This window comes from Xenopus tropicalis, chromosome 6, assembly GCF_000004195.4.
Source record: "Xenopus tropicalis strain Nigerian chromosome 6, UCB_Xtro_10.0, whole genome shotgun sequence".
Lineage (NCBI taxonomy): Eukaryota > Metazoa > Chordata > Amphibia > Anura > Pipidae > Xenopus > Xenopus tropicalis.
The window spans coordinates 12,508,824-12,533,524 of record NC_030682.2 but is presented as its reverse complement, the minus strand read 5'-3'; the positions used below and the strand labels follow the sequence as shown (position 1 = coordinate 12,533,524).

General features: G+C 46.9%; 1 protein-coding gene across 8 annotated transcripts; it reads right to left on the bottom strand.

The window, feature by feature from the left end:
• Positions 1-1,391: 1,391 nt before the first annotated feature.
• ccm2 (CCM2 scaffold protein) lies at positions 1,392-24,669 on the bottom strand. 8 transcript variants are annotated; one of them, XM_031904137.1, is made up of 11 exons: positions 24,547-24,669; positions 22,058-22,243; positions 6,960-7,139; positions 6,300-6,383; positions 5,926-6,109; positions 5,691-5,827; positions 5,471-5,606; positions 4,991-5,048; positions 4,501-4,636; positions 4,276-4,414; positions 1,392-3,828 (listed from the first exon to the last, which is right to left on the bottom strand). In XM_031904137.1, the coding sequence occupies exons 2-11, from the start codon at positions 22,085-22,087 to the stop codon at positions 3,524-3,526; spliced, it is 1,389 nt and encodes a 462-aa protein (XP_031759997.1). In that variant the 5' UTR covers positions 22,088-22,243; positions 24,547-24,669; the 3' UTR covers positions 1,392-3,523. The 8 variants fall into 8 exon arrangements, with proteins under 8 accessions (XP_031759997.1, XP_031759998.1, XP_031759996.1 ...); XM_031904138.1 differs by having other exon boundaries at positions 24,563-24,664; XM_031904136.1 differs by having other exon boundaries at positions 22,058-24,669.
• Positions 24,670-24,701: the final 32 nt, after the last annotated feature.

The window sequence follows — 24,701 nt, the reverse complement described above, 5'->3', positions numbered from 1 at the left end:
TTGGCTCTCTTTCTATCACAGTGTCTGACAGCGGCTGTGCGGCCATATGTACGGCTCAGCTGGAGAAAGGGCTACCTGTGTGCAGGGCAAGTCTCTCTTGTATAAAGCTAATTGTAATTTCCAGTTTGTCCAGTAGGTTGCGGCAAGTATGGGAAATGTCAGTTGCTCAAGGGTAAATCATAGCAAAGTGTGCCCAGTGGATTCTATACCCAAATGGGACTCATCAGCTAAATCTGTCCCACACCAAGTGTAAGCAACTGCTGCAGGATACATGGCAGCTTCATTAGCAACTGCTGCAGGATACATGGTAGCTTCATTAGCAACTGCTGCAGGATACATGGCAGCTTTATTAGCAACTGCTGCAGGATACATGGCAGCTTCATCAGCAACTGCTGCAGGATACATGGTAGCTTCATTAGCAACTGCTGCAGGATACATGGCAGCTTTATTAGCAACTGCTGCAGGACACATGGCAGCTTCATTAGCAACTGCTGCAGGATACATGGCAGCTTCATTTGCAACTGCTGCAGGATACATGGCAGCTTCATTAGCAACTGCTGCAGGATACATGGTAGCTTCATTAGCAACTGCTGCAGGATACATGGCAGCTTCATTAGCAACTGCTGCAGGATACACGGCAGCTTCATTAGCAACTGCTGCAGGATACACGGCAGCTTCATTAGCAACTGCTGCAGGATACACGGCAGCTTCATTTACAATAGGGGAATCAGTGCAGAGTTCACCCATGGGTCTTGCACCCTGTAGGGAGAGCTGCTGGCAGGGTTCTACCCCCCCCCCCCCCAGGCAGAGAGACTTACATATTGCCCCATCCTTAGGAAATGTAGGCAGGAAAGCTCCAATCCACTGTAATTAATCCTCCTACCTCCACTAGGGGGTAGATGTTTGGGCTGTGCCCTGTTGCCCCCGCCTTACCCCCTGCATTTAGCAATGGGCAGAGTATTATGCAAGGGGCAGTTGCCCACACCTCCACTCCTTTCTCTTAGGGGTGGGGTTTCTGGGTTAGCTAGGGCTCCCTGTAGGGCTGGGGACTATATATTTTTTCTATATACTGCCCCCTGTCTGTAGCCAGGGGAGGGCGTGTAATTCTTCAGTTAAGTCTCTACTCCACACATGACATTACCGTTCCCTACAGCATAATGAATACAGTGCAGAGCCAAGGGCGCCCCCTACCCTTCAGTTAAGTAGAACCATCTCCCCCACTGAAGGAAGTGCCATAATGTTAATGGCTGGCCAGGATGCTTCAGATGCACCCACATATCTGTGCTCCACTTGGTACTTACCATAAACCCAGAACATGCTGTGTACCGAGGAGCTTGCAATCAAACAGGGAAGCCAGATTTGGGGGTACAAAAAACAAACACACAGAAGCCTTTAGATGCACGCATGTATTTACAGGTAAAAATACTACATACAAAAAGTATCCAATCATAAAGGGTAAACAGAAATGATGCACAAAGCTGCAAAAATAAAAAGACACGGCAATTCCTATTGGCTCCCGACACTCGCACAACTACACACACCCATCAGTAACACAGTCAGTGCGTCTCACAAATAAACCAAATTGCCCCACGGGTCTCCCCTGCTTCCTGCATGTCTGACCTTGTAACAGAATGGGGGGGGGGGGGGGGGACGGTGCAAAGGATTCTAGGACAGCAAAAACATCACTGCTGGACAATGCAAGGCCTGATGGGAAGATTATATTGTACTGTCCCGCAGTTACAGCCCCTTCCACTGCCACCCCCTCCCTGCCTTTAGTTAGTGCCCCCTACTCTGTGTTCTATAATGATACACACCATGCAGTTCTGTGACTTGATGCTATGCTCACAGTTCCATAGTTACAGTCCCCTCCCCAATTCTCTTCCTGACACCCCTACACACTGAACGCTGCAGCCCCTTCAAAGAGATGAGAACCAGCTGCAGAAATCAGATTCTTTACTTCCCCTTTAAACAGAACTGCTGCCATGGAAGGGGGTGATGCTAGTCCCAATTCATATATAAGCAGGGGCAATAAGAGAGGCCGTGGCCCCCCAGCTGGAAAGTCAGTAGGTATCTGCTTCCTCTGGAAGAGACCATAATACATATCCAGGGGTGGCTCTGCAATGGAAAGAGATACAGGTCTATCCCTAAATAAACAGGATACAGATGTAACAGGAGAACCCACGCGCCAGATGCACTCATAGCTGGAATGTGGGTGTGGCTGCCTGGGGCCGAGCCGGAGGGCTGCATTGCACCGCACCGAGAAGTCAGGGGATATAAATATCTATACAGTGACTGGGGGGCAATGGCAGGAAGTTGGGGCAGGCCTCGTACGCAGATAAAAACACTGCAACAAAATAATTATACAAAAATGAAAAATAAAACCTCGGTTCTGTAACACAAAATGTCTTGGCACTCCGGCGCGAGCAGCGTGTGGCAACACAATGCATTGTGGGTGTTACGTGTGTAGCAATCCATGGCGATGCCTGTAAACAGCTTGTGTTTCTATGCAAACCCCTCTGCCCATATAACATGGAGCCCAAGTAAAGATGGCCGCCTCCACGAAGGGCATTGGCTAACCTATCCCCTGTCCCTGGTGATCCAGGAATGTATTGGAACAGGGATTGGACACCTTTGGAGCAGCAGCTTCTGCCATATTACAACTCCCAGCACTCCCCTGGATCTAGGGGTTGTGTATCTGTGACAGACAGAATATAAAAATAGGTAATGATCCCCAGAAAAGAAGGGGCGGGGGGAGGGCAATTACCCCCAGTGAATATAAGCGCAAACCTTGGCCCCTAGGCCAGTGCTCCACATTGCTCAGGGCACATTTCCTGTGAGTGCCATGCCACCATCTTCCAGGATTTCCCAGGCAGCCCCTGCAGCTGCCAATGAATGACCTTTCACATTTGCAGTAAAGCAACAGCAGAAACGCACTTTCCTGCATTGCTGGCAAATCCTTAGAGATGGCGGCACGGCACAGAGAGGAAAAGAGCCAGAGAGATGCCCGCTGCTGTCTCCTGTGTGTTTGTTGTACAGCCCTCACTCGTATATCTGTACAGGATTAGTGTTGCCTTGATGGGAAGGAAGCCGCTGGGACCGTCACCGGGCGTTGGTCCAAACGCTTTCAGCGCTGCTCGCGGCTTTGTGTTCTTCACATTGTGGTAAATGTTGACTTCTATTGATGCATGAAAATAGTACGGTCCGAGTGTAACAACCGCCAGCCCAGAGATTGTACTGGTCCGTCCGCTGACGTACGAAATGTCCATCGTTTCCGTAGAAATGGCGGGAAACGCAGTTTAATTCCTGCTTTGGGTCACGTCGGAGGCAAGTCCACCTTGCGCTGAGCTTCGGCCCAACCAAAACTTGGGCACGTATGATGGCGCCAGTGCTTGGGGATACAATCTTGGCTTTACATAGAGAACGCGATAAAAAAATAGAACGACGTGGCAACTCGGCCGCCATCTTTTGCTTATTTGGTTCTTTATGCTGGTGAGGAAACCTGACCGGGTCCATGCCCAGCCAATCACGAATAGTTTACAGCGCCCCCGTGAGAAGGGTCTTGGTCCATGCAGCAGCCAAGGGCTTCAATGTCATTACTGATGTCAGAAATCATCCGGTCCCACTCGTCCCCTTCAGAGGGCCCCGACTGGTCATCCGAGCCCCCCGCTGCACCATTTCCATTGGTCGTGGAATGGGAGGTGGAACTCATTGTCCGCCTGTACCGCCCAAAGCTGTCTGTGATGATACCGCGCCCGTCTTTTACCCCTATGGTTTCTAGGAAGTTCTCAAAATGTTGGCTATCCTTCTCTGGGATGAAGGGGCGGAGCCCTGCATAAAAAAAAAAAAAACACACTGTCTGTTAACACTCATGAACCTCTATGGTATTTTTTTTTTTTACTTACACAGCACAGAATATTTATGTCACTTCCTCAGGCTGCTCTCCTCCCCGTGGTCAGGATGAGAAATGGGGCTTGGATCCAAATGAAAGAGGTGCCTAGTGTACATTGATCATTATAGCATGGCAGATAAAGAATGGACTTCCCCTAATGTTCAAACCGATCATTTACACGGGTCAATAAGAAAAGCATCCAGCCAAGCTCTGTTCCCAACTGACCACAGGAAAGAGAGCAGCCCAAAAGCAGTCAGTAAGCAAAGACAAAGCTTTGTACCATGACAAACTGAAGGCAAAATGAACAATATAAAAAATAAGTCCAAGTACATAGTAAGAAGCAAACATTTTTGCAGATGTGTGCCCCGCCCCCAGCGCCTCATTACCGAGCAGCAGAAACTTCCTGCTGTCCCCATACAGCTGCCGTAGGTTAATGCAGAACTCGTGAATTGAGGAGCCGTTGCGGTATTCGTGAAGCAGCATCGCAAACTGCTGGATCTCCTGCGACGAGAGCTTAGTCCTCAGCTGGAAATACAAGGAGAGAGGGGTGGGCAGTGGTGCACACAGTAGGGGGCGCTATTATGCTGCACACATACAGCGAGGCTTCTTACCGTCATCATGTAGTCCTGCAGCAGCTCGGCGGCAGTGGCACTCAGCTCACTCTCACTGGCCGTCTTGTTAGGGGAATGGAGATTGGAGAGGGAGGTTGGGGAATTACCATCGGCGTCCACAGACTCAGGGAAAGAACTGCAAAGGGAAAAAAGAAAAGCTACCAGTGTTATCCCTCTACAGGGCACACTAAACATAACTTCCTTCTAGAATGTTCTTTGGAAGTGGCTTTATTAACTCTGGGGACTGGCCAACTCTACTGCCCCTTTCTGCTCACTGTCAGCCGAGTGATAAATCTGAGCAGCAAAGCATCAGGAGGCACTACTCTACTCAGTAAGGATGAATGGCCAGCCAAGCAGAACAGCAGGGGGCGCGCAACTGCTTCATATTCTTTATTTCGCCATCTTGAACTCCCATTGCTTCCTAATGAAACCTTATGGCATGTGGGAGTTGTCAGCATCTGAAAAATACCGATTCCCGGAGATGACTTACAAGGTGCTGGCTTCCAGCTCATACGCTTCCTTCACATCCACTTTGGTGGAAGAGTCATCTGCAAAAACCAGAGAAAGCTCATTATTATCCTTTATTTATAAAAGAAAATATATATCCTTCATTTATATAGCACCGACACATTCCACAGAGAATATAAATCATTCCCATCAGTCCCTGCACCAATGGAGCTTACAATCTATCACCGTTGCATACACAATGGGGTCGATTCTATTGGAGCTAACCTGCCTGTATGTTTTTGGGGTGTATGAGGAAACCCACACAGGAAAAGAAACTCCTTGAAGAAATTGCCCTGGCTGGAATCAAACCTGCTACCCCAGCGACCCTGACCACTGAGCCACCGTACTGCCCAATGTCAGACATAAAACCTAACGTTTTATTATTACACGGAGCACAGACACATGAGAAGGTGATGCAGGATCTCCCTACTGGAGGGAGTCATTGGCGGAACTCCAGGCTTACCGCTGTGTAAGGACATGTGGCGCGTGGGAGTGGAGGCCCCGTCAAATATTGCTCGGTCTAGAAAATCTATGGTGGATTCCGTGTAAACGATCTGGAAGACTTGGCTCAGCAGTAAACATAGCTCCTCGGCAGCTGCCTGTAGGGAGGGGACAGCAGGACAATCAGAAGGGGGTTCCCAGAACTCCCCTCCCACCCATCGTACAGGGAAGCCCCCCCATACCTTGTTCTCTGTAGCCAAGATAACAAGGCAGCAAGCGTCCACCGGCACCGTCCCGCACTCGGACAGGGACCCCGATGTGATCCCTTTGGCGCTTTCTGCAGAGAGGCTTTGGCTTGGTGATATCCCAGGCTCCTGAGCTAAGAATGGAAAGGAAACACACAAGCTGACTGGCAGGTTCCATCACCAGGGCTCACAGAGAATGCCAGCGCCCCCTAGTGGCACCAGTGATAATGACCTGTTTTCAGGACCACCAAGTGCAGACAATCATCCCGGATGTAAGAGACGGCTGCGATGTCGTGGATTGGAACCCTGAGTATAATGTCCTCTCCGTCTCTCCATACCACCTTGACGTTGTAGGCGGACAGACTGATCAAGGCATCCTGCTCCGGGCTCAGCTGTGCTGGAAGCTGATGCAGCCTCTGTAGGTACAAGACACAAAGCACTGAGCTCCTCGGGGGGGGGGGGGGGGGGGGGGGGGAAGGGTTACAAAACAAAGCTAAAGGCTGCTGGGAGTTGTGGTTCCAGAACAGCTGCATTTGGGACTTAGATAGCCGCCCCCCCCATCACTGAGGGTCCCTAACCATGGCCATATGTTTAGCACATACCAACCTTCGCATTGTCCAACAGCTGGAGGATCTCTGTGCGGCTGGACGGGTTCAGGTAGCCAGGAATGGATGTCAGCTGCCCCAAATACTGTAGGAAAGAAGAAGAAATAAATGTACCCCCCTACAATAAGTTTAGGTCCTCCTTATACTTTACCCAAGTGTATATTTACTGTGCCATTTATCTACATATTCTAAAAGTGTATTGTTGCCCCCAGCAGCTCCCCATCTTGGATTTTGTTAGGCCCCATTTTATGTGCCAGTGGCACTGCACATGCTCAGTGGGCGCTTGGGCCGCTGCAGAGAAGCAGGGACGGGTCGTGGAAACTCATCAAATCTTTAGCAGAAAGCAAGGTTGCATCTGTCATAGAGGCTGATGCTACAGGGCTGATTGCAGACTGCGCTGGTTTCTGAGCTGCCATGTGAATATTACTATTACTAATCAGTATAGTGACATTTATACTGTATGTATGTACCATATGCTGGGAGTCAGCAGGAGAAAAGACAGGGAGCTACTGGGGGCAGCTTCAGGGGCACATACCATCCCAGCTAATGGGCAGTGCAGAAGACCAGAACATGGTGTAGCATTTCTAGCAATCTTTAGTTCTCCTTTAATCCAGAAGGAACAATCTAACAAATTACAAACTACCTCCCCCCCCCAGCCTACCTTTACTTCCTTCTCAATGTAGTCGTTCAAGAGCACGTCGGGCTCCACGCGGTGGTCGGCCTGCGACACGGACACCGTATGTAGCGGCCGCCTCTCCGTTACCTTCTCCTGCGCTTTCTTGTCCCGCCCTTTCTCTCCCTTCAGGAAAACACGCTTGAACGGCGACACAATTCCAGGCTGCTGGCGATTGAGACGGAGAGAGTAAAACAGGGGCCCCTGGGTAATAGGCCAGGCTGCTAGGGCCCTTCCACCAATACAGAACCCTGACTCAAAGGGTAAATGCACCTCGCCAGGTGTTTATGGTGCTGCACTCTATAGGCCACGTGAAGCAGTGTGGAAGAGAAAGAGTCCAAACCTCTACCAGCCTGCCTGGCAATAATCACACAGATGGGTGGGCACTGCCATACTGCATAATCTGTGCAAGGGCCACTCGTTAGTAAATCTCCCCCCTTACCCAAGGTTACAGTGTGGCCTTTACACAAACTTTCTCTTTAGATCTCAGACAGGTTGGTTTGTGGGGAGTCAGTCACTGCACCGCACCCAGGAAGTGGCACACACAGGGTGAACTGAGAGGCCCGGGTGCTGTGTAGGGGGCACAAAGGCACACAAGGTGCCTGGTTAACCCTTTCAGATACAAACCAATCCCACTCTGACCACTGGAAAGAGAGCAGCCCAGGAACAGGAAGTACAGAGAACCAAAGCTCCGCACTGGGAATAAATATAACTGACTCTAACTGGACAGGGCAGATGCAATGTGAGCCAATCAGAAGCAGCAGAGGAGAGGCGCTACATTGTTGAGCTGTCAGGGATACGAGCGCACTCCTACCTCTCCGTCCATCAGTGGGTCCAGCCTGCGAGAGCGTTGGGTGGGAAGGGTGGAACCATGCAGACGGATATATATAGTGCAAGAGTCTCAACATCTGTTGTTGTGCTGTTCCGACTGCCGACACACACTGGTTGCAAAACAGCGGGCGGAAGCCGAGGAACCACAACTTCCTCCTCAGCAACTGATGCGCATTCGCATGTGTAGCTGCAACTGATGCGCGGAGGGAGGGATGCTTCATACGCAGGTTAGTGGCCACGCAAGAGGTTTGGAAGCCACTCAGATTCTAACGGCATCATTAAAGGGGAACTTCACCCAAAACTGTTATTTTGCATGATGAAATATGTAGCTCTAAACAACTTTGAAATATACGTCTGACTGGCATCCATATACTCTGCACTGCTGATTCTGACTCCTGAAACTGGCCTGCAGGAGAACTGACAAATTCAGGAGTCAGAACTGTAGAACAGAAAGGGATAAATGTGGCTTTCAGTTGCTGAATGATTTTCCCTTTGCAAACTTAGTTTCCTGAGCCGCCGATTCCATTAAAAAAAAACAGTAAAACCCAGATCTAAACGTCAGACTCCTTCATTTATCCTCGCCAGGAAAAGCCTGGTGGAAAAACCGCTGCTTTCATAACTTACTGATATCCAGCCTTGCCCTAAGGATCTGTTTCCTGCGTGTGGGCTGAACCCCACCCACTATTCAGTTCAGAGGACCCAGCAGAACAGCATCTCAGGGAACAGATAAGGCTTTGCACTGCACCATGTTCATAATGGAGAGCTGGAGCAGCGCCACCTGCTGGACACACACAGGCACAGCAGCCAGATGGCACAATGTATCAGATACAGTGCTTGGTTATTAAGAGCTATCTGGGGCTGGCCAATGAACGGCTCCTGTGACCGTAGGAAAGAGAACAGCCTTGTAGCAGGAAGTAGAGAGCATGTGAGCTTTGTACCTGGATAAATACTGGGGTGGGGGGTGCAAGGAACCTAGAAACCTGCTTTTATGTATAGCAACCCCCAGACAAACGTTACTGAACTACAACTCCCAGCAGTCAGTGCTAGCTCAGCCCCAGTAGTGCTAACTGTTGGGGCCCTGGGTGTTACAAATCTCAGTGGGACTCAACAACCAAACACTGGACATAAAGGCATCTGGCAGCATTTCAAACCAACCAATCAGCTATCAGCCTTTTTTTTCAGCCAGCTTCAGGGAGTACAATAAAAGCAAGCAATTGATTGGTTGCCAAGGGTTACTGCCACCACCAGTGGGTGGTGGTGTTCATCTGGGGGGAAAAAAACCTGGACCCCAACATAATTAATCACAAGGAATAGGGATAATAGTATTACTTGGCCAGTACATAATGGGCCCTATTTGGGGCCGCAACACCACCCAGAATGAATGAGAGTGGTACCTACCATGATAGCCATGCAGCAGATGTTTAACCATGGCCGGCGCTTCCCATACTCTCCCACCTTGGCGCCGAGGGCAGGAATGCGGCCCCCCGATACAGAGAGGTTGGGCAGGAGCTGGGAGGTGAGAGGCTGCCCTGTCGCTCTCAGAGTAGGAAAAGCCCATTCCCAGGAACTGTGCAAAGCCTCAGGGAGTTGCCGGCAGGATTTGAAAGACAAATACACAGGGAGGCTCCACCCTGACAGGCAGAGGAAACCAAGCACCGGCTACAGACTGCACGGCAGGACTCGCTCAGCCTCAAACTTACCCTTTAATCCCACTACTAACAGACCCCCAGGGCATTGCCCAGGGGCTATAGGCTGCGTCCCACACAGTGCTTAAAGGGGATGGGACACCATAAACCTATGGCAGCATAGCAATTCCCCTGTACTAAGCACAATTCAGCAGGAACAGCCCCCTAAGTTTGCTCATAGCCTGTACAGAGAGATACCATAAACCTATGGCAGCATAGGGATTCCCCTGTACTAAGCACAATTAAGCAGGAACAGCCCCCTAAGTTTGCTCATAGCCTGTACAGAGAGATACCATAAACCTATGGCAGCATAGGGATTCCCCTGTACTAAGCACAATTAAGCAGGAACAGCCCCCTAAGTTTGCCCTTAGCCTGTACAGAGAGATACCATAAAACTATGGCAGCATAGGGATTCCCCTGTACTAAGCACAATTCAGCAGGAACAGCCCCCTAAGTTTGCTCATAGCCTGTACAGAGAGATACCATAAACCTATGGCAGCATAGGGATTCCCCTGTACTAAGCACAATTAAGCAGGAACAGCCCCCTAAGTTTGCCCATAGCCTGTACAGAGAGATACCATAAAACTATGGCACATAGGGATTCCCCTGTACTAAGCACAATTCAGCAGGAACAGCCCCCTAAGTTTGCTCATAGCCTGTACAGAGAGATACCATAAAACTATGGCAGCATGGGGATTCCCCTGTACTAAGCACAATTCAGCAGGAACAGCCCCCTAATTCTGTACAGATAAACAGAATACAATGTGTACCAGTAAGGGTATTTCTGTTCAAGCACATTACAACAAAAACAGCCCCTTACCTTATACCCTGAACAGGGGGATACCAAAAATCCGCAGTGCCGGACAAGGGCAGCACAGGTTCACAAAAGAACCTGACGTCAAATGTCTACCAAGTACCAGAGCCTGGCAAAATTATTTATACCAACCACGACTGGCCAATGAAAGCGACTACAGGCATGCGGGAATGCATACAGCTCTGCACTAAATCTCCGGGCAATGTCTGACGAGGAACAGAGATTTCTCTACATGTCGGTGGATTGTGCGGCAGCCATGCTGAACCCCCAGCGGGCCCAAACAACATACAGCAACCCACAGCATGCCGGGGTGCAGCATTCTACAGCATTAAAGGAGAAAGCACTGCCGACTGTGACATCTGTGTTCCCAGTGAATAAGGTAAGTATGATAAATGTATGTGACACGTCCCTGTAAATGGTTCTGTGTGACATGTACCCTATCACAGGGGGCTAACTTGCTTTGTGGGACACTAGCTTTACCATACCTGAGTAAACAGCCCTAGAAGCTCTCTGTTTAAGATAGCAGCAGCCATTTTAGCTTGGTCTGACTTCACTTCCTGCCTGCATCTATGGGCTCAGATTACAGCAGAGAGGGGAGGGAGAGAAAGGAGCAAACTGAGCAGCCTTGTGCTGTGCCCTGAAGTCTGACACAGAACATCACGGATACAGAATAGAAGGAAATAAATATTATGTTTCTTTTGATAGAGTATAGTGCAGTGTTTCTGTGAGTGCTTATGGCTGCATTTACACAGACCTTTTTGATAAAGCTTACCGAGTTTTTACCTTTCCTTCTCCTTTAAAGGAGAAAGAAAGGTAAAAACTATGTAAGCTTTATCAGAAAGGTCTATGTAAATGCAGCCATAAGCACTTACAGTAATGCTGCACTGAGTCCTCTGTGAAAAGATTTCTTGTGTCTGTAATTCATGTGCCACAGACACGCAGCTCTCTCCTTTCTCCCCTCTCCTGCTCCCCCCTCCCTCAAGAATGCTAAGAACTCACTCCCACCCCCCTTAGGAATGTGGATCTGAGCCAATCAGCAGGAAACTGACTCAGTCTAACTAACTGAACATTTACACTTGGTCTGGATGTCTGCGCAGGAGTGAGGCATTATGGGAATCCTCTTCACACAGCTCAGCGTTTTTTTCTTCCTGTTTGGCTTCTGATCATCTGAAGGGGAGAAATATGGGGAGACTTAAGGGCACTATTGAGACAACGGAAGGTATGCCTGCAGCTTGGGATTAACTCTTTACTAGCCTTTCCTTCTCCTTTAAGGCATTCTTTAGGGGGTAGAATATTTAGGCCAGGGCAGCTGGAAGCTGTGAGAGTGGGTATATGAGCTGTGCAAATACAGAACCTTTTTACAGGGAGGTGTCACACACATTTATCATACTTACCTTATTCAGACAAAGCTCACAGGCGTCAGTCTCAAACCCCGTCTCATGTGATTTCTCCAGATAAGTGATACAAGTTCTACTTTCCCTTTAACAATTATGGATCTTTACAAGTCATTTAAATCCGGATGCTCCATGAAGAGACCTGGAAACAGGCTGGGGATTACTGGGAGGTGTGAGGAGGAGGAGAGAGGAGGAGTTGGGCGCCCCCCGGCTGATTTGGCCGGTAGCAGGGCAGGTAGAGAAGAGCAGAGTTCCAGACGCACCATATTTCCCAGCTTCCTGTTTGGAAGGGTCTTGGCGTGGGCTCTGGAAAGAGGATTCTAAGGACACAGAAACAGCAGAACAATGGGAATCACCTGCCAGGAGTCCGTTAAAGGGGATATAAACCCCATATTAGCCAATTAGAAATCTAATTTTAAGCGACTTCCCAATACAGTCGGAAAAAAAACCATTTTGCTTGATTACTATCATTGTAAAATCAGAATAAAACTTTAATAAAAATAGCCTTTATCTGTCATTACCATTTCCTTATATTATAATAGATTGCTTTATTATCTGCCCCTAATTATTATTGTTATTAACATGTAGTTATAAAGTGCCAACATATTCTGCAGCGCTGTACAACCAGCAAAGCATCTTTGCTCCCGGCACAGGTATTTCCCTGTAATCAGCAAGTACACATTCAGGGTTTCAGTGCCCCTTTAAGCAAATCTCTCTGACAAATAAACAAGGCAGCCATTAAAGAACATACTTTCTGGGTTTGGAAAAGACATTACACAAGGCTGAGGTCTGAAAATAAATATTTATGTGAAGTCCTAGTTCTCGTAATACTCGGAGTTCCCTGTATAACTCAGCCTGCAGCCTTGTGCCTTTATATGGGCACAGAACCCCTCAGTGACTGCTAATATCCTTATCATTTACAGTAGGGGGTACATTATCCCTTATAATACATGAGTGATACTCAGAGTTCCCTGTATAACTCAGCCTGCAGCCTTGTGCCTTTATATGGGGGGCACAGAACCCCTCAGTGACTGCTAATATCCTTATCATTTACAGTAGGGGGTACATTATCCCTTATAATACATGAGTGATACTCAGAGTTCCCTGTATAACTCAGCCTGCAGCCTTGTGCCTTTATATGGGCACACGATCCCTCTAATATCCTTATAATTTACAGCCGGGGGTACTTTATTTGCTGGCTATGAATATCCAATAGCAGGTTATGTGTCATGATGCAAAATAATATTATGGCCGACTGGGTCCCCCCCCGTCACATTCCATATGGTGTGTGAGTGGGCAGATGGCCAGTGTCTGACACCATTATACACAAAGCAAAAGCCAGAGGAAGGGACTCATATTTCCCACAATGAATGAGACATCCCATAGAGACGGTTCAGTGACCAACACAAGGAAGCAGGTGTAAGGTTTCCAACCACAGATACAGAGAGGTGAAGGGGGTTTATTTGGCTGCAGGAAACTGCGCTGTTTTTATAAACAGAGTTTAGTGATGTCACTAAGTGCTTAGTGATGTAATCTGTCACATGCCTCACTGAAATGTGTATATTATAACTTATTGTACTCCTAGTTGTAAAACACGAGGATATTAGAAGTCTTATAATATAGGGGGGTACACTATTCACTATATATTGGGTATATTACTTGTAGATTGTAAGCTCTTTTGGGCAGTTCTCTCTTCACCTCTTGTATCGGTTATTGATTGCTTTATATGTTACTCTGTATGTCCAGTGTATGAAACCCACTTATTGTACAGCGCTGCGGGGTATGTTGGCGCTTTATAAATAAATGTTAATAATAATAATATTAACTGACTGTTAAGGCCACAGGGCTGAATTTAGAGAGAGATCCCACACCAATCAAAATAGCCAATAAAGCCCAGATTGATATTTTTGTTGCAAACACACAGATGAGAGCAGCGAGCCCTCGGCCACATAGGAAGGCTCTATGAAGCTGAGTGGCTGCTGGCAGGGGTATTTGGCTGAGGAGCTGAGCTTTAAGAAGGGGCCCTTTGATTCGGTGCCGAGGAGCACAGAGGGGAACTGTCAGAGTAGCGCTCGGCTTCGCTCCGCCACCTCCACAAGCCCAAGTTAAACAAACAGGGGCAGCCGGGAACCTTCCCGATCCGGCAATAATCTCTCCTCCCTACACATGAGCAGGACACGCGAGGGGGAAACGCAGAAACACATGAAAGAAAAAAAGGCGCTGAAATTCACTTTTAGGGACCCAATGCCCATTTGGAAAGAGAATTTATATGCGCGTTCCAGGTTCCACCAGCAGAACCTTTCTCCTCTTGATCCTCTGCAGTGACGCACAGGCGTGGCGCCCCACCCAGGGCCGGGCTAGAGGTGCATATGGGCTTCAAGTACCCAGCAGGGGTGCAAATGCAAGTACCCTGCTGCTTAAACGGGTGGTTTAAAAAGTTAACTTTTAGTATGTTAAAGAATACCCTATTCCTAGCAACTTTTCAATTGGTCTTCATTATTTATTTATTTTTTAAATCACTTGCCTTGTTCTGACTCTTTCCAGCTTTCAAATGGGGGGCCACTGACCCCAGCAGGCAAAAACTACTGCTCTGTGAGGCTCCAGTTACATTGTTACTTTTTATTTCTTATTTATGTAATCAGGCCCTCTTCTATTCATATTCCAGTCTCTCATTCAAACTACTCCCTGGTTGCTAAGGTAACTTGGACCCTAGCAACCAGATAGCAGGGTTGTTAATGCCAAGATGAACAAGCCCTTTAAGATAGAGATAAAGTCATGGAAGGCCCATGCCAAAGGAACCTGAAAGCACAGTGGGCACAGATTTGTGGCAAGGCATAGAGTGGTATGCTGCCCCCCAGGCACATTTGCCCTTAGGCCTGGGTGAGAGATTCTAGCCCAATGGGTTACAAGTTGGTCAGTACAACTGGGTGTGAGGGCTAATGGTTGCAAGCTGGGGAGGGAAGGCAGATGGGCCAATAGAAATGTGCCTCTGGTGGCCTTTGCAAGGTTTGGCCGGGCAGCCATCAGTGCAGTACAGCCCCTAACTGTACTGGAGTCACAATATAAGGTACATTCCTGATTGCTGCCCCAAGCAGGGGCTATATCGTATGCAGCAAAAGTCTGCTGGCCCCAAGGTGTGGCACAGTGGCCCCTATGCCTTCATCATGTCCTAATTAATGTCTAACAAAAGACCAACAATCTGTAAATCATCTTGTTGATTTGCAACAAATTAAAGGGGTTGTTCACCTTCAGGTTAACTTTTAGTATGTTACAGAAGGGTCTGTTAGAAAGTTTTCAACTGGTCTTCATTTTTTTATTTGCTATCATTTTTGAGTTATTACCTTCCTCTTCTGACTCTTTCCAGCATTGAAATGGGGGTCACTGACCCCGGCAGCCATAAACTATTACTCTGTATGTATGTATGTATGTATGTATGTATATACAGTGGAGGAAATAATTATTTGACCCCTCACTGATTTTGTAAGTTTGTCCAATGACAAAGAAATGAAAAGTCTCAGAACAGTATCATTTCAATGGTAGGTTTATTTTAACAGTGGCAGATAGCACATCAAAAGGAAAATCGAAAAAATAACTTTAAATAAAAGATAGCAACTGATTTGCATTTCATTGAGTGAAATAAGTTTTTGAACCCCTACCAACCATTAAGAGTTCTGGCTCCCACAGAGTGGTTAGACACTTCTACTCAATTAGTCAACCTCATTAAGGACACCTGTCTTAACTAGTCACCTGTATAAAAGACACCTGTCCACAGAATCAATCAATCAAGAAGACTCCAAACTCTCCAACATGGGAAAGACCAAAGAGCTGTCCAAGGATGTCAGAGACAAAATTGTAGACCTGCACAAGGCTGGAATGGGCTACAAAACCATTAGCAAGAAGCTGGGAGAGAAGGTGACAACTGTTGGTGCGATTGTTCGAAAATGGAAGGAGCACAAAATGACCATCAATCGACCTCGCTCTGGGGCTCCACGCAAGATCTCACCTCGTGGGGTGTCAATGATTCTGAGAAAGGTGAAAAAGCATCCTAGAACTACACGGGAGGAGTTAGTTAATGACCTCAAATTAGCAGGGACCAGAGTCACCAAGAAAACCATTGGAAACACATTACACCGCAATGGATTAAAATCCTGCAGGGCTCGCAAGGTCCCCCTGCTCAAGAAGGCACATGTGCAGGCCCGTCTGAAGTTTGCCAATGAACACCTGAATGATTCTGTGAGTGACTGGGAGAAGGTGCTGTGGTCTGATGAGACCAAAATAGAGCTCTTTGGCATTAACTCAACTCGCTGTGTTTGGAGGAAGAAAAATGCTGCCTATGACCCCCAAAACACCGTCCCCACCGTCAAGCATGGGGGTGGAAACATTTTGCTTTGGGGGTGTTTTTCTGCTAAGGGCACAGGACAACTTATTCACATTAACAGGAAAATGGACGGAGCCATGTATCGTGAAATCCTGAACGACAACCTCCTTCCCTCTGCCAGGAAACTGAAAATGGGTCGTGGATGGGTGTTCCAGCACGACAATGACCCAAAACATACAGCAAAGGCAACAAAGGAGTGGCTCAAGAAGAAGCACATTAAGGTCATGGAGTGGCCTAGTCAGTCTCCGGACCTTAATCCAATAGAAAACCTATGGAGGGAGCTCAAGCTCAGAGTTGCACAGAGACAGCCTCGAAACCTTAGGGATTTAGAGATGATCTGCAAAGAGGAGTGGGACCAACATTCCTCCTATGTGCGCAAACTTGCTCATCAATTACAAGAAACGTTTGGCCTCTGTGCTTGCAAACAAGGGTTTTTCCACTAAGTATTAAGTCTTTTTTTGTTAGAGGGTTCAAAAACTTATTTCACTCAATGAAATGCAAATCAGTTGCTATCTTTTATTTAAAGTTATTTTTTCGATTTTCCTTTTGATGTGCTATCTGCCACTGTTAAAATAAACCTACCATTGAAATGATACTGTTCTGAGACTTTTCATTTCTTTGTCATTGGACAAACTTACAAAATCAGTGAGGGGTCAAATAATTTCCTCCACTGTATTTATGTGAGGCTCCAATTGTATTGTTACTTTTTATTACTTATTTTTCTATTTAGGCCCTCCTCTGTTCATATTCCTGTCTCTCTTTCAAACCGCTGCCTGGTTGCTAGGTTAAATTGGACCCTAGCAACCAGACAGCTGCTGAAATCCCAAACTGGAGAGCTATTAAATAATGCTAAATAACATAAAACCCGCAAGTACTAAAAAATGAAAACCAAGTACAAACAGTCTCAGAATAGCAGCCTCTACACCATACTAAAAGTTAATTTAAAGGTGAACATCCCCTTTATCAGGCATTTAACGTCCCACCCAGGGGGGAATATATAAATTCAGGCTCGCCCCAGATAGAGGAGATAGGAACTAGGAAACAAGACCATAACTACTCCCTGAAACCTTGCGCTCTCGATGGAATGCAGAAAATGTGAAATCTCTCCATAAGTTAAATATGTAGGAATTACCCTGTGCAAACCCTACGGGGATCACAAGGGGGGTTTATTTAACTTTACATTATGAGTGTATTTAGCGAGCACTGCTTATGGCACACATGGCACATTCACTGCCCAAGCTACGCCCGGACGTGGTCGGCCAGCTTGTCATTTGTGTCAATTGAACCCACGTGCATGTGAGGGTCCCAGACCACCAATACAGAAAGCTCATTATACATGGAATCTGCTGAGTCACGCCTGTATAATGAGCCCCTCGCTATGCTACATATGTACTAACTATACATGGAAAGAACCAGCGAGCATAAATAACTGCTAAACAGAACTAAAGGGTTGTTGTGCACCTTTGAATTAACTTCAAGTATGAGGTAGAGAGTAATAATCCAAGATAATTTGCGATTGGTCTTCATTTTTTTATTATTTTTAGTCTTTTCTTTTCAGTTCAAGAGCTCTCTAGTTTGGAGTTTCGGCTGTTATTTGGTAGCTGGGGTCCAACTTACCTTAGCAACCAGGCAGTGGTTTGGATGAGAGACTGGTATATGACTAGGGCAGGGCCCGAATAGTAAAAAAAAAACGTACAAAAAGCAACAACAACAATAAAACTGTAGCCTCACAGAGCAATAGTTTATTGCCTGCCGGGGTCACTGACCCCCCCATTTAAAAACTGTAAAGAGTTGGAAGAAGTAGGCAAATAATTAAAAAAAAAATAACGAAGACCAATTGAAAAGTTGCTTAGAATTGGCCATTCTATAACATACTAATAGTTAACTTTAAAGGAACAGTAACACCAAAAAATGAAAGTGTATAAAAGTAACTAAAATATAATGTGCTGCTGCCCTGCACTGGTAAAAGTTGTGTGTTTACTTCAGAAAGTCTACTATAATTTATATAAATAAGCTGCTATGTAGCCATGGGGGCAGCCATTCAAAGGAGAAAAGGCACAGGCACATAGCAGATAACAGATAAAACACTATTGTATTCTACAGAGCTTATCTGTTATCTGCTATGTAACCTGTGCCTTTTCTCCTTTTTTCCAGCTTGAATGGCTGCCCCTGGGGCTACACAGCAGCTTATTATATAAATTATAGTAGTGTTACTGTAGCGAACACACCAGTTTTACCAGTGCAGGGCAACAGTGCATTATATTTTTATTACTTTAAAGCTCTTTCATTTTTTGGTGTTACTGTTTCTTTAAAGGAACAGTAACACCAAAAAATCAAAGTGTATAAAAGGAACTACAGTATAATGTACTGTTGCCCTGCACTGGTGCAACTGGTGTATTTGCTTTAGAACATTACTATAGTTTAGTAAATGAAGCTGCTGTGTAGCCATGGGGGCAGCCATTTAAAAGAGAAAAGGCACAGGTTACATAGCAGATAACAGATAAGTTCTGTACAATACAAGGGTGTTTTATCTGTTATCTGCTATGTAACCTGTGCCTTTTCTCCTTTTTCCAGCTTGAATGGCTGCCCCCATGGCTACACAGCAGCTTTTTATATAAACTATAGAAGTGTTTCTGAAGCAAATGTGCAAATTTTACCAGTGCAGAGCAACAGTGCATTGTATTATGATTACTTAAAAACATTTTTATTTTTTGGTGTTACTGTTCCTTTAAGGTGAACCATCCCTTTCAGCGCTGCCTGCAGAGTTCAGTGCAGTGATCTTTCCTGCCAAAGGGCTGCCGTACTCCCTGCCCAGTACAGCGGCCTTATGACAAAAGGATATTTATTTAAGGATATTTTTTTGCCACATTTGTACCATATGCTCTCCTTACTGGGCTCATGGGAAACCCACCGGGGAAGACCCTACACATGGACGAGTAAATGAGCTGCGTGTAAGGAATGCCACAAATGTTACTACATGCTGTGCGTACGTGCAAAAGTGTAGTTGCTGTGAAAAGCTTCCCACATGCTGTAACTATTTAAAAGGAGAAATAAACCCTATCATTTTTTTCCTATTTGGCGTAACTGCCGGGGAGGGTAAAATCAGATCTTACGCTGATAAAGATGGCACCATCCGCTAGAGAAGAGGTACAGGTATGGAACCGGTTACCCAGAATGCTCGGGACCTGGGTTTCTGGATAATAATTTGTATCTCCATACCTTACGTCTACTAAAAATATAATAAATAATAAATATTATATAAACCCAATAGGACTGTTCTGCCCCCAATAAGGGGTAATTATATCTTAGTTGGGATCAAGTACAGGTACTGTTTTATTATTACAGAGAAAAGGGAATCATTTAACCATTAAATAAACCCAATAGGGCTGTTCTGCCCCAATAAGGGGTAATTGTATCTTAGTTGGGATCAAGTACAGGTACTGTTTTATTATTACAGAGAAAATGGAATCATTTAACCATTAAATAAACCCAATAGGGCTGTTCTGCCCCCAATAAGGGGTAATTATATCTTAGTTGGGATCAAGTAGAGGTACTGTTTTATTATTACAGAGAAAAAGGATATCATTTTAAAAATCTGAATTATTTGATTAAAATGGGAGTCTATAGGAGGCTTCCTGTAATTTTTAACTTTCTGGATAATTGGTTTCCGGATAACGGACCCCATACCTGTACATGGGTTTAAGATGCAGATATAGGGATGGGAAGGAACTTGGGAGCAGGGGCCCCAACCTCAACTTGGCGGACCAAAGATATGCATGAGGGGCTCTCAGCTGGCCCAAACTGACTTACAATAGCAATAGATGAAGTTCTGATCACAAACAGTAAAGATCTCAATGGAACTGCATTTGATGGGTTGGAACTTCTGTATGTGCCTAACCCTCTAAATCTGCAGTCCCAGTTAGCTAGGGGCCCAAGACAGGCACCACCGCTTATCAGAACTTGTGCTCTTCTAACGCAAACTGTTTGTCAGGCTGAACACATGCAGCAAACACAAAAATTCCCATTCGTTTAACTGTAGCACTGCCTCGCATTAAAGGGGAAGCTCAGATTTGAGTTAGGGTGGCCATACACGGGCAGATTTTAGCTGCCGATATCGGCCCTTTAGACTGATTCGGCAGCTTAACTGCTGCGTAGGGGCACCAACATCTGGCCTGAAATTGGCCAGATCTCAATTGGGCAGGTTTGATCTTTCCATCGTATCGGGGACTGCATCAACGAGCCAAATGCGGTCCCCAATCCGATGGAAAAATCAAACCTGCCCAACGGCGCCTATACCCACCATGTTAATTCGAATTAGCCCGATATCGCCCACCCTTAGGCCGAGTATGGCCAGCTTTAGCCCTTAGTATAACACAGATGGCTGAATGCTGCCAGGCCAGTTACCATAGGTCAGTGATGGCCATTAGCTTCCCAGAGTAATAAGCTGAACTACAATAATCTACACAGAACCTTACCTAGGATAAAGCATACCCACTAGCAAGCCTGGACTGGCAATCTGTGGATGCCATTGAGAGTCACAATTTAGTGGGCTGGTGGGGGGGCTGTATGCCGGTTTCCCATATGGCCCTAGCTTAGGAGAGGGATGACAGTCTATGGAGAGCGGCGGCTCTGACCTGCATCAACCGTGAAAGTTGGTATCAACAGATACCGGGTGAGACGTCCGACACCCAAGAAGTGATAATGAATCCTATAGTGTAATTACGGCTTCTACTTAGGCACACACTGTGTGGGACAAGTTTCCCTTATAGATAAGGCAGCCGACTGAAACAACAGCAGCTCCACATGTTTTGTCTATAGAACATTTTTTCCCCTGGGAAAAAACACAGTAACCACAATGTCATTCTCGCAAATCATTGCCCGTACCCCATAATGTTTATTACTGGGCTATACAGGCTAATTGTTACTGCACCTGATGAAAGGGCATGCCTCCGAAACGTTGTGTGGTTGTTTGACCAGATAAATATGAGGGGCTTGTCCCCCATTTGCATCACTTTGTGTGCCGGTACCTATTCTTTTCTACTGCATATGACGACTCCTGCAATTCAGGGCAGTGCTCTCTGACCCAGGGCGGGGGGTGGCCGTGATCCTTGGCACAACAGTGAGGGGTGCCATAGTGGGAGAATGCAGCAGCAAAGGGTGGTCTGCAGGCCGAGCAGGGTGCTGGTAAGTTAGTGCGTGGACTCGGAAGGAAGAATGGGGGGTACTGGTCTGTAAAAGTTAACTTTTCGTATATTAGAGTAATATTCTGAGGCAATTTGCAATTGGTCTTCATTTTTTTTTTTTTTTTTTTTTTTTTTCAAGTATTTCACTTTTTGTTCAGCAGCTCTCCAGTTAAGAGTTTCAGCAGCTATCTGGTTGATAGGGTCCAAATTACCTTAGCAACCAGGATGTGGTTTGAATGAGAGACTGGTTTATGAATGGGAGAGGGCCCGAATAGAAAAATAAGCTATACAGTAACAATAACAATAAAACTGTAGCCACATAGAGCAATAGCTTATTAGCTGCCGGGGTCAGTGACCTCCATTTGAAAGCTGTTTTGAAAGAGTTAGAAGAAAAAGGCAAATAATTTAAAAAAAAACTATAAAAAAAAGAAGTAGTGAAAACCAATTGAGAAGTTGCTTAGAATTATCCATTGCATAACATACTAAAAGTAAACCACTCCTTTAGATAACCCACAATGCAAAGTTGTAAGAAGAGACTATCCAGTGACATGGATGCAGCTTACATGCCATTTACAAGTGTGTGCAAGTTCTGAAGCAGTCTGTAAGCACACCCAGCACCTAGCTGGTCCCCATTGTTTACATGTAGAATGACCTTGCTTGGAGGCTGTTGCTGAGAAACAACCCCTAGAGACACCGGGAGTCACATTTCAGCAACAGCTGGAAAGAGAGAGGGGATACACTTGTTACAGTGTAACACCTTCATTAATCATCATTTTAAAGCCATTTTAGCAGATTTCTTACCTTTTTACCTTTCTTGCCATCATCTTCCATCTCTCACCTGCGGAGTCTCCTCCTCCTGCGGTCTTGGGTGGCAGATGACAAGGAGGATGGGGTAGGGGATGCTGCTGTCACCCGTGTTATGGGATTCAATGACATCCCTGCAGCCCCAGCAGCTCCAGGTATGTTTATGCCTAACTGGAGCAGTTCCTGGGGTGGGAAGTACAGCTCAAGAGTTAAGGAGAAAAAGGAGGGACACGGGGGGGCAATGGAATGGGATACAATGGACAAGAGGAGAGGTTCTACAGGTGGGAAAAGAACGGGAATATTAGGTGATGCAGACTGATGCCATATATATATATAATATTAAGGGAAAATGGAATGCTGCACACTACGGGGAGAGTAATAGAACAGGCAAGAAGTCTAAAGGGAATGTAATGATTATACAGGAACAAGAGAGGGAGGTTTCACTGGCAGAGAGAAGCAGATTCCCTGCTGGATACAGAGCAGAACTAGTGACAGGTGGAGTAGGAAGTACAGGGAGAAAACAAGTGCTTAACAGCTAAATAACCAGCCGGGCACAACTCCTGGGAACCAGCCGGGCACAACTCCCAGGCACCAGTAGTTAGGTACTTCTATGAGAGCAGGGTAAACAGGGAATGATCCAGTAAAGGCAGGGAGAGGTGGTACAGTAACAGAATGAGCAACACAATTAACAAAGGGGCTGAATCCTAGCAAATGAAATCTAAAGAGGATGGAGCATACAGGCAGACGGAGGGGGTAGGCAGGGGCAAAAGGGGCACACTGGTGGTAAGGACAGATGCTATAAATCAAGGGATAGATAGCGGAGAAGCAGGAAGCCCTGACAGAAGGGGTAGGCACGAATGGGGGGCAAGTACCAGAAATAAGGGGGTAGATAACACTTATGAGGAGCAGATGCCAGTAATGAAGAGGGCAATATCTGACAAGCAGGCAGTACTGACAGAAGGAAGGGGCTGGTACTAACGAGGGCAGAAATGAAGGGGGTGGATAACAGAAATGGGGTGGTTATTAGATTTAAAGAGTTAATGAGGGGTAGGTAGCAGAAATAATGCAGGCAGTAATGACAGGGGGAAGGAGTTTGCACTGAGGGTAGATCTAAAGGGGTACAACAGCAAGGGAGGCAGTTAATAGATGTGAAGAGCTAAATGACACTTATGAGGGGCAGGTAACAGAGTGAAGGGGTAAATCCCACCACTTAGGAGCAGGTACTAAGAGTACAGAGACACAGCAAACAGCTGGGCACAATGGCAGAGAGGTAGGTGAGAGGAGTTTAGGGGCAGGTACTAATGATAGAGGGGGTGGGGGCAGACAGGGGTATGTAGGAAAGTTTAGAGGGGCAGGCAACACTAATGAGAGGGGTGGGGGCAGACAGGGGTATGTAGGAAAGTTTAGAGGGGCAGGCAACACTAATTAGAGGGGTGGGGGCAGACAGGGGTATGTAGGAAAGTTTAGAGGGGCAGGCAACACTTATTAGAGGGGTGGGGGGCAGACGGGTATGTAGGAAAGTTTAGAGGGGCAGGCAACACTAATGAGAGGGGTGGGGGGCAGACAGGGGTATGTAGGAAAGTTTAGAGGGGCAGGCAACACTAATGAGAGGGGTGGGGGCAGACAGGGGTATGTAGGAAAGTTTAGAGGGGCAGGCAACACTAATTAGAGGGGTGGGGGGCAGACAGGGGTATGTAGGAAAGTTTAGAGGGGCAGGCAACACTAATGAGAGGGGTGGGGGGCAGGCAGGGGTATGTAGGAAAGTTTAGAGGGGCAGGTAACACTAATGAGGGGGGTGGGGGGCAGACAGGGGTATGTAGGAAAGTTTAGAGGTACAGGCAACACTAATTAGAGGGGTGGGGGGCAGACAGGGGTATGTAGGAAAGTTTAGAGGGGCAGGCAACACTAATGAGAGGGGTGGGGGGCAGGCAGGGGTATGTAGGAAAGTTTAGAGGGGCAGGTAACACTAATGAGAGGGGTGGGGGGCAGACAGGGGTATGTAGGAAAGTTTAGAGGGGCAGGCAACACTAATGAGAGGGGTGGGGGGCAGGCAGGGGTATGTAGGAAAGTTTAGAGGGGCAGGTAACACTAATGAGAGGGGTGGGGGGCAGACAGGGGTATGTAGGAAAGTTTAGAGGGGCAGGTAACACTAATTAGAGGGGTGGGGGGCAGACAGGGGTATGTAGGAAAGTTTAGAGGGGCAGGTAACACTAATAAGAGGGGTGGGGGCAGACAGGGGTATGTAGGAAAGTTTAGAGGGGCAGGTAACACTAATAAGAGGGGTGGGGGCAGACAGGGGTATGTAGGAAAGTTTAGAGGGGCAGGTAACACTAATGAGAGGGGTGGGGGGCAGACAGGGGGTATGTAGGAAAGTTTAGAGGGGCAGGTAACACTAATGAGAGGGGTGGGGGCAGCTGGAGTACAGACAGAAGTAGCCCACAGGCAAGCAGAGGGGCCACAGACAGGTATTAATGGCAAGGGCTCACTCAGCAGCTCCTGTACCCTCAGTTGCCCGACTCTTTCCTACTCCCAGCCAGCAAACTTCCCGCCGAACAGCAGCAGCCGCTGAGCGCCTACCCCTCTGTACAAGTCTCCTGCCATGTTGGGTGTAGGCTTCCCAGCATGCCCCGCGAACTAGTGC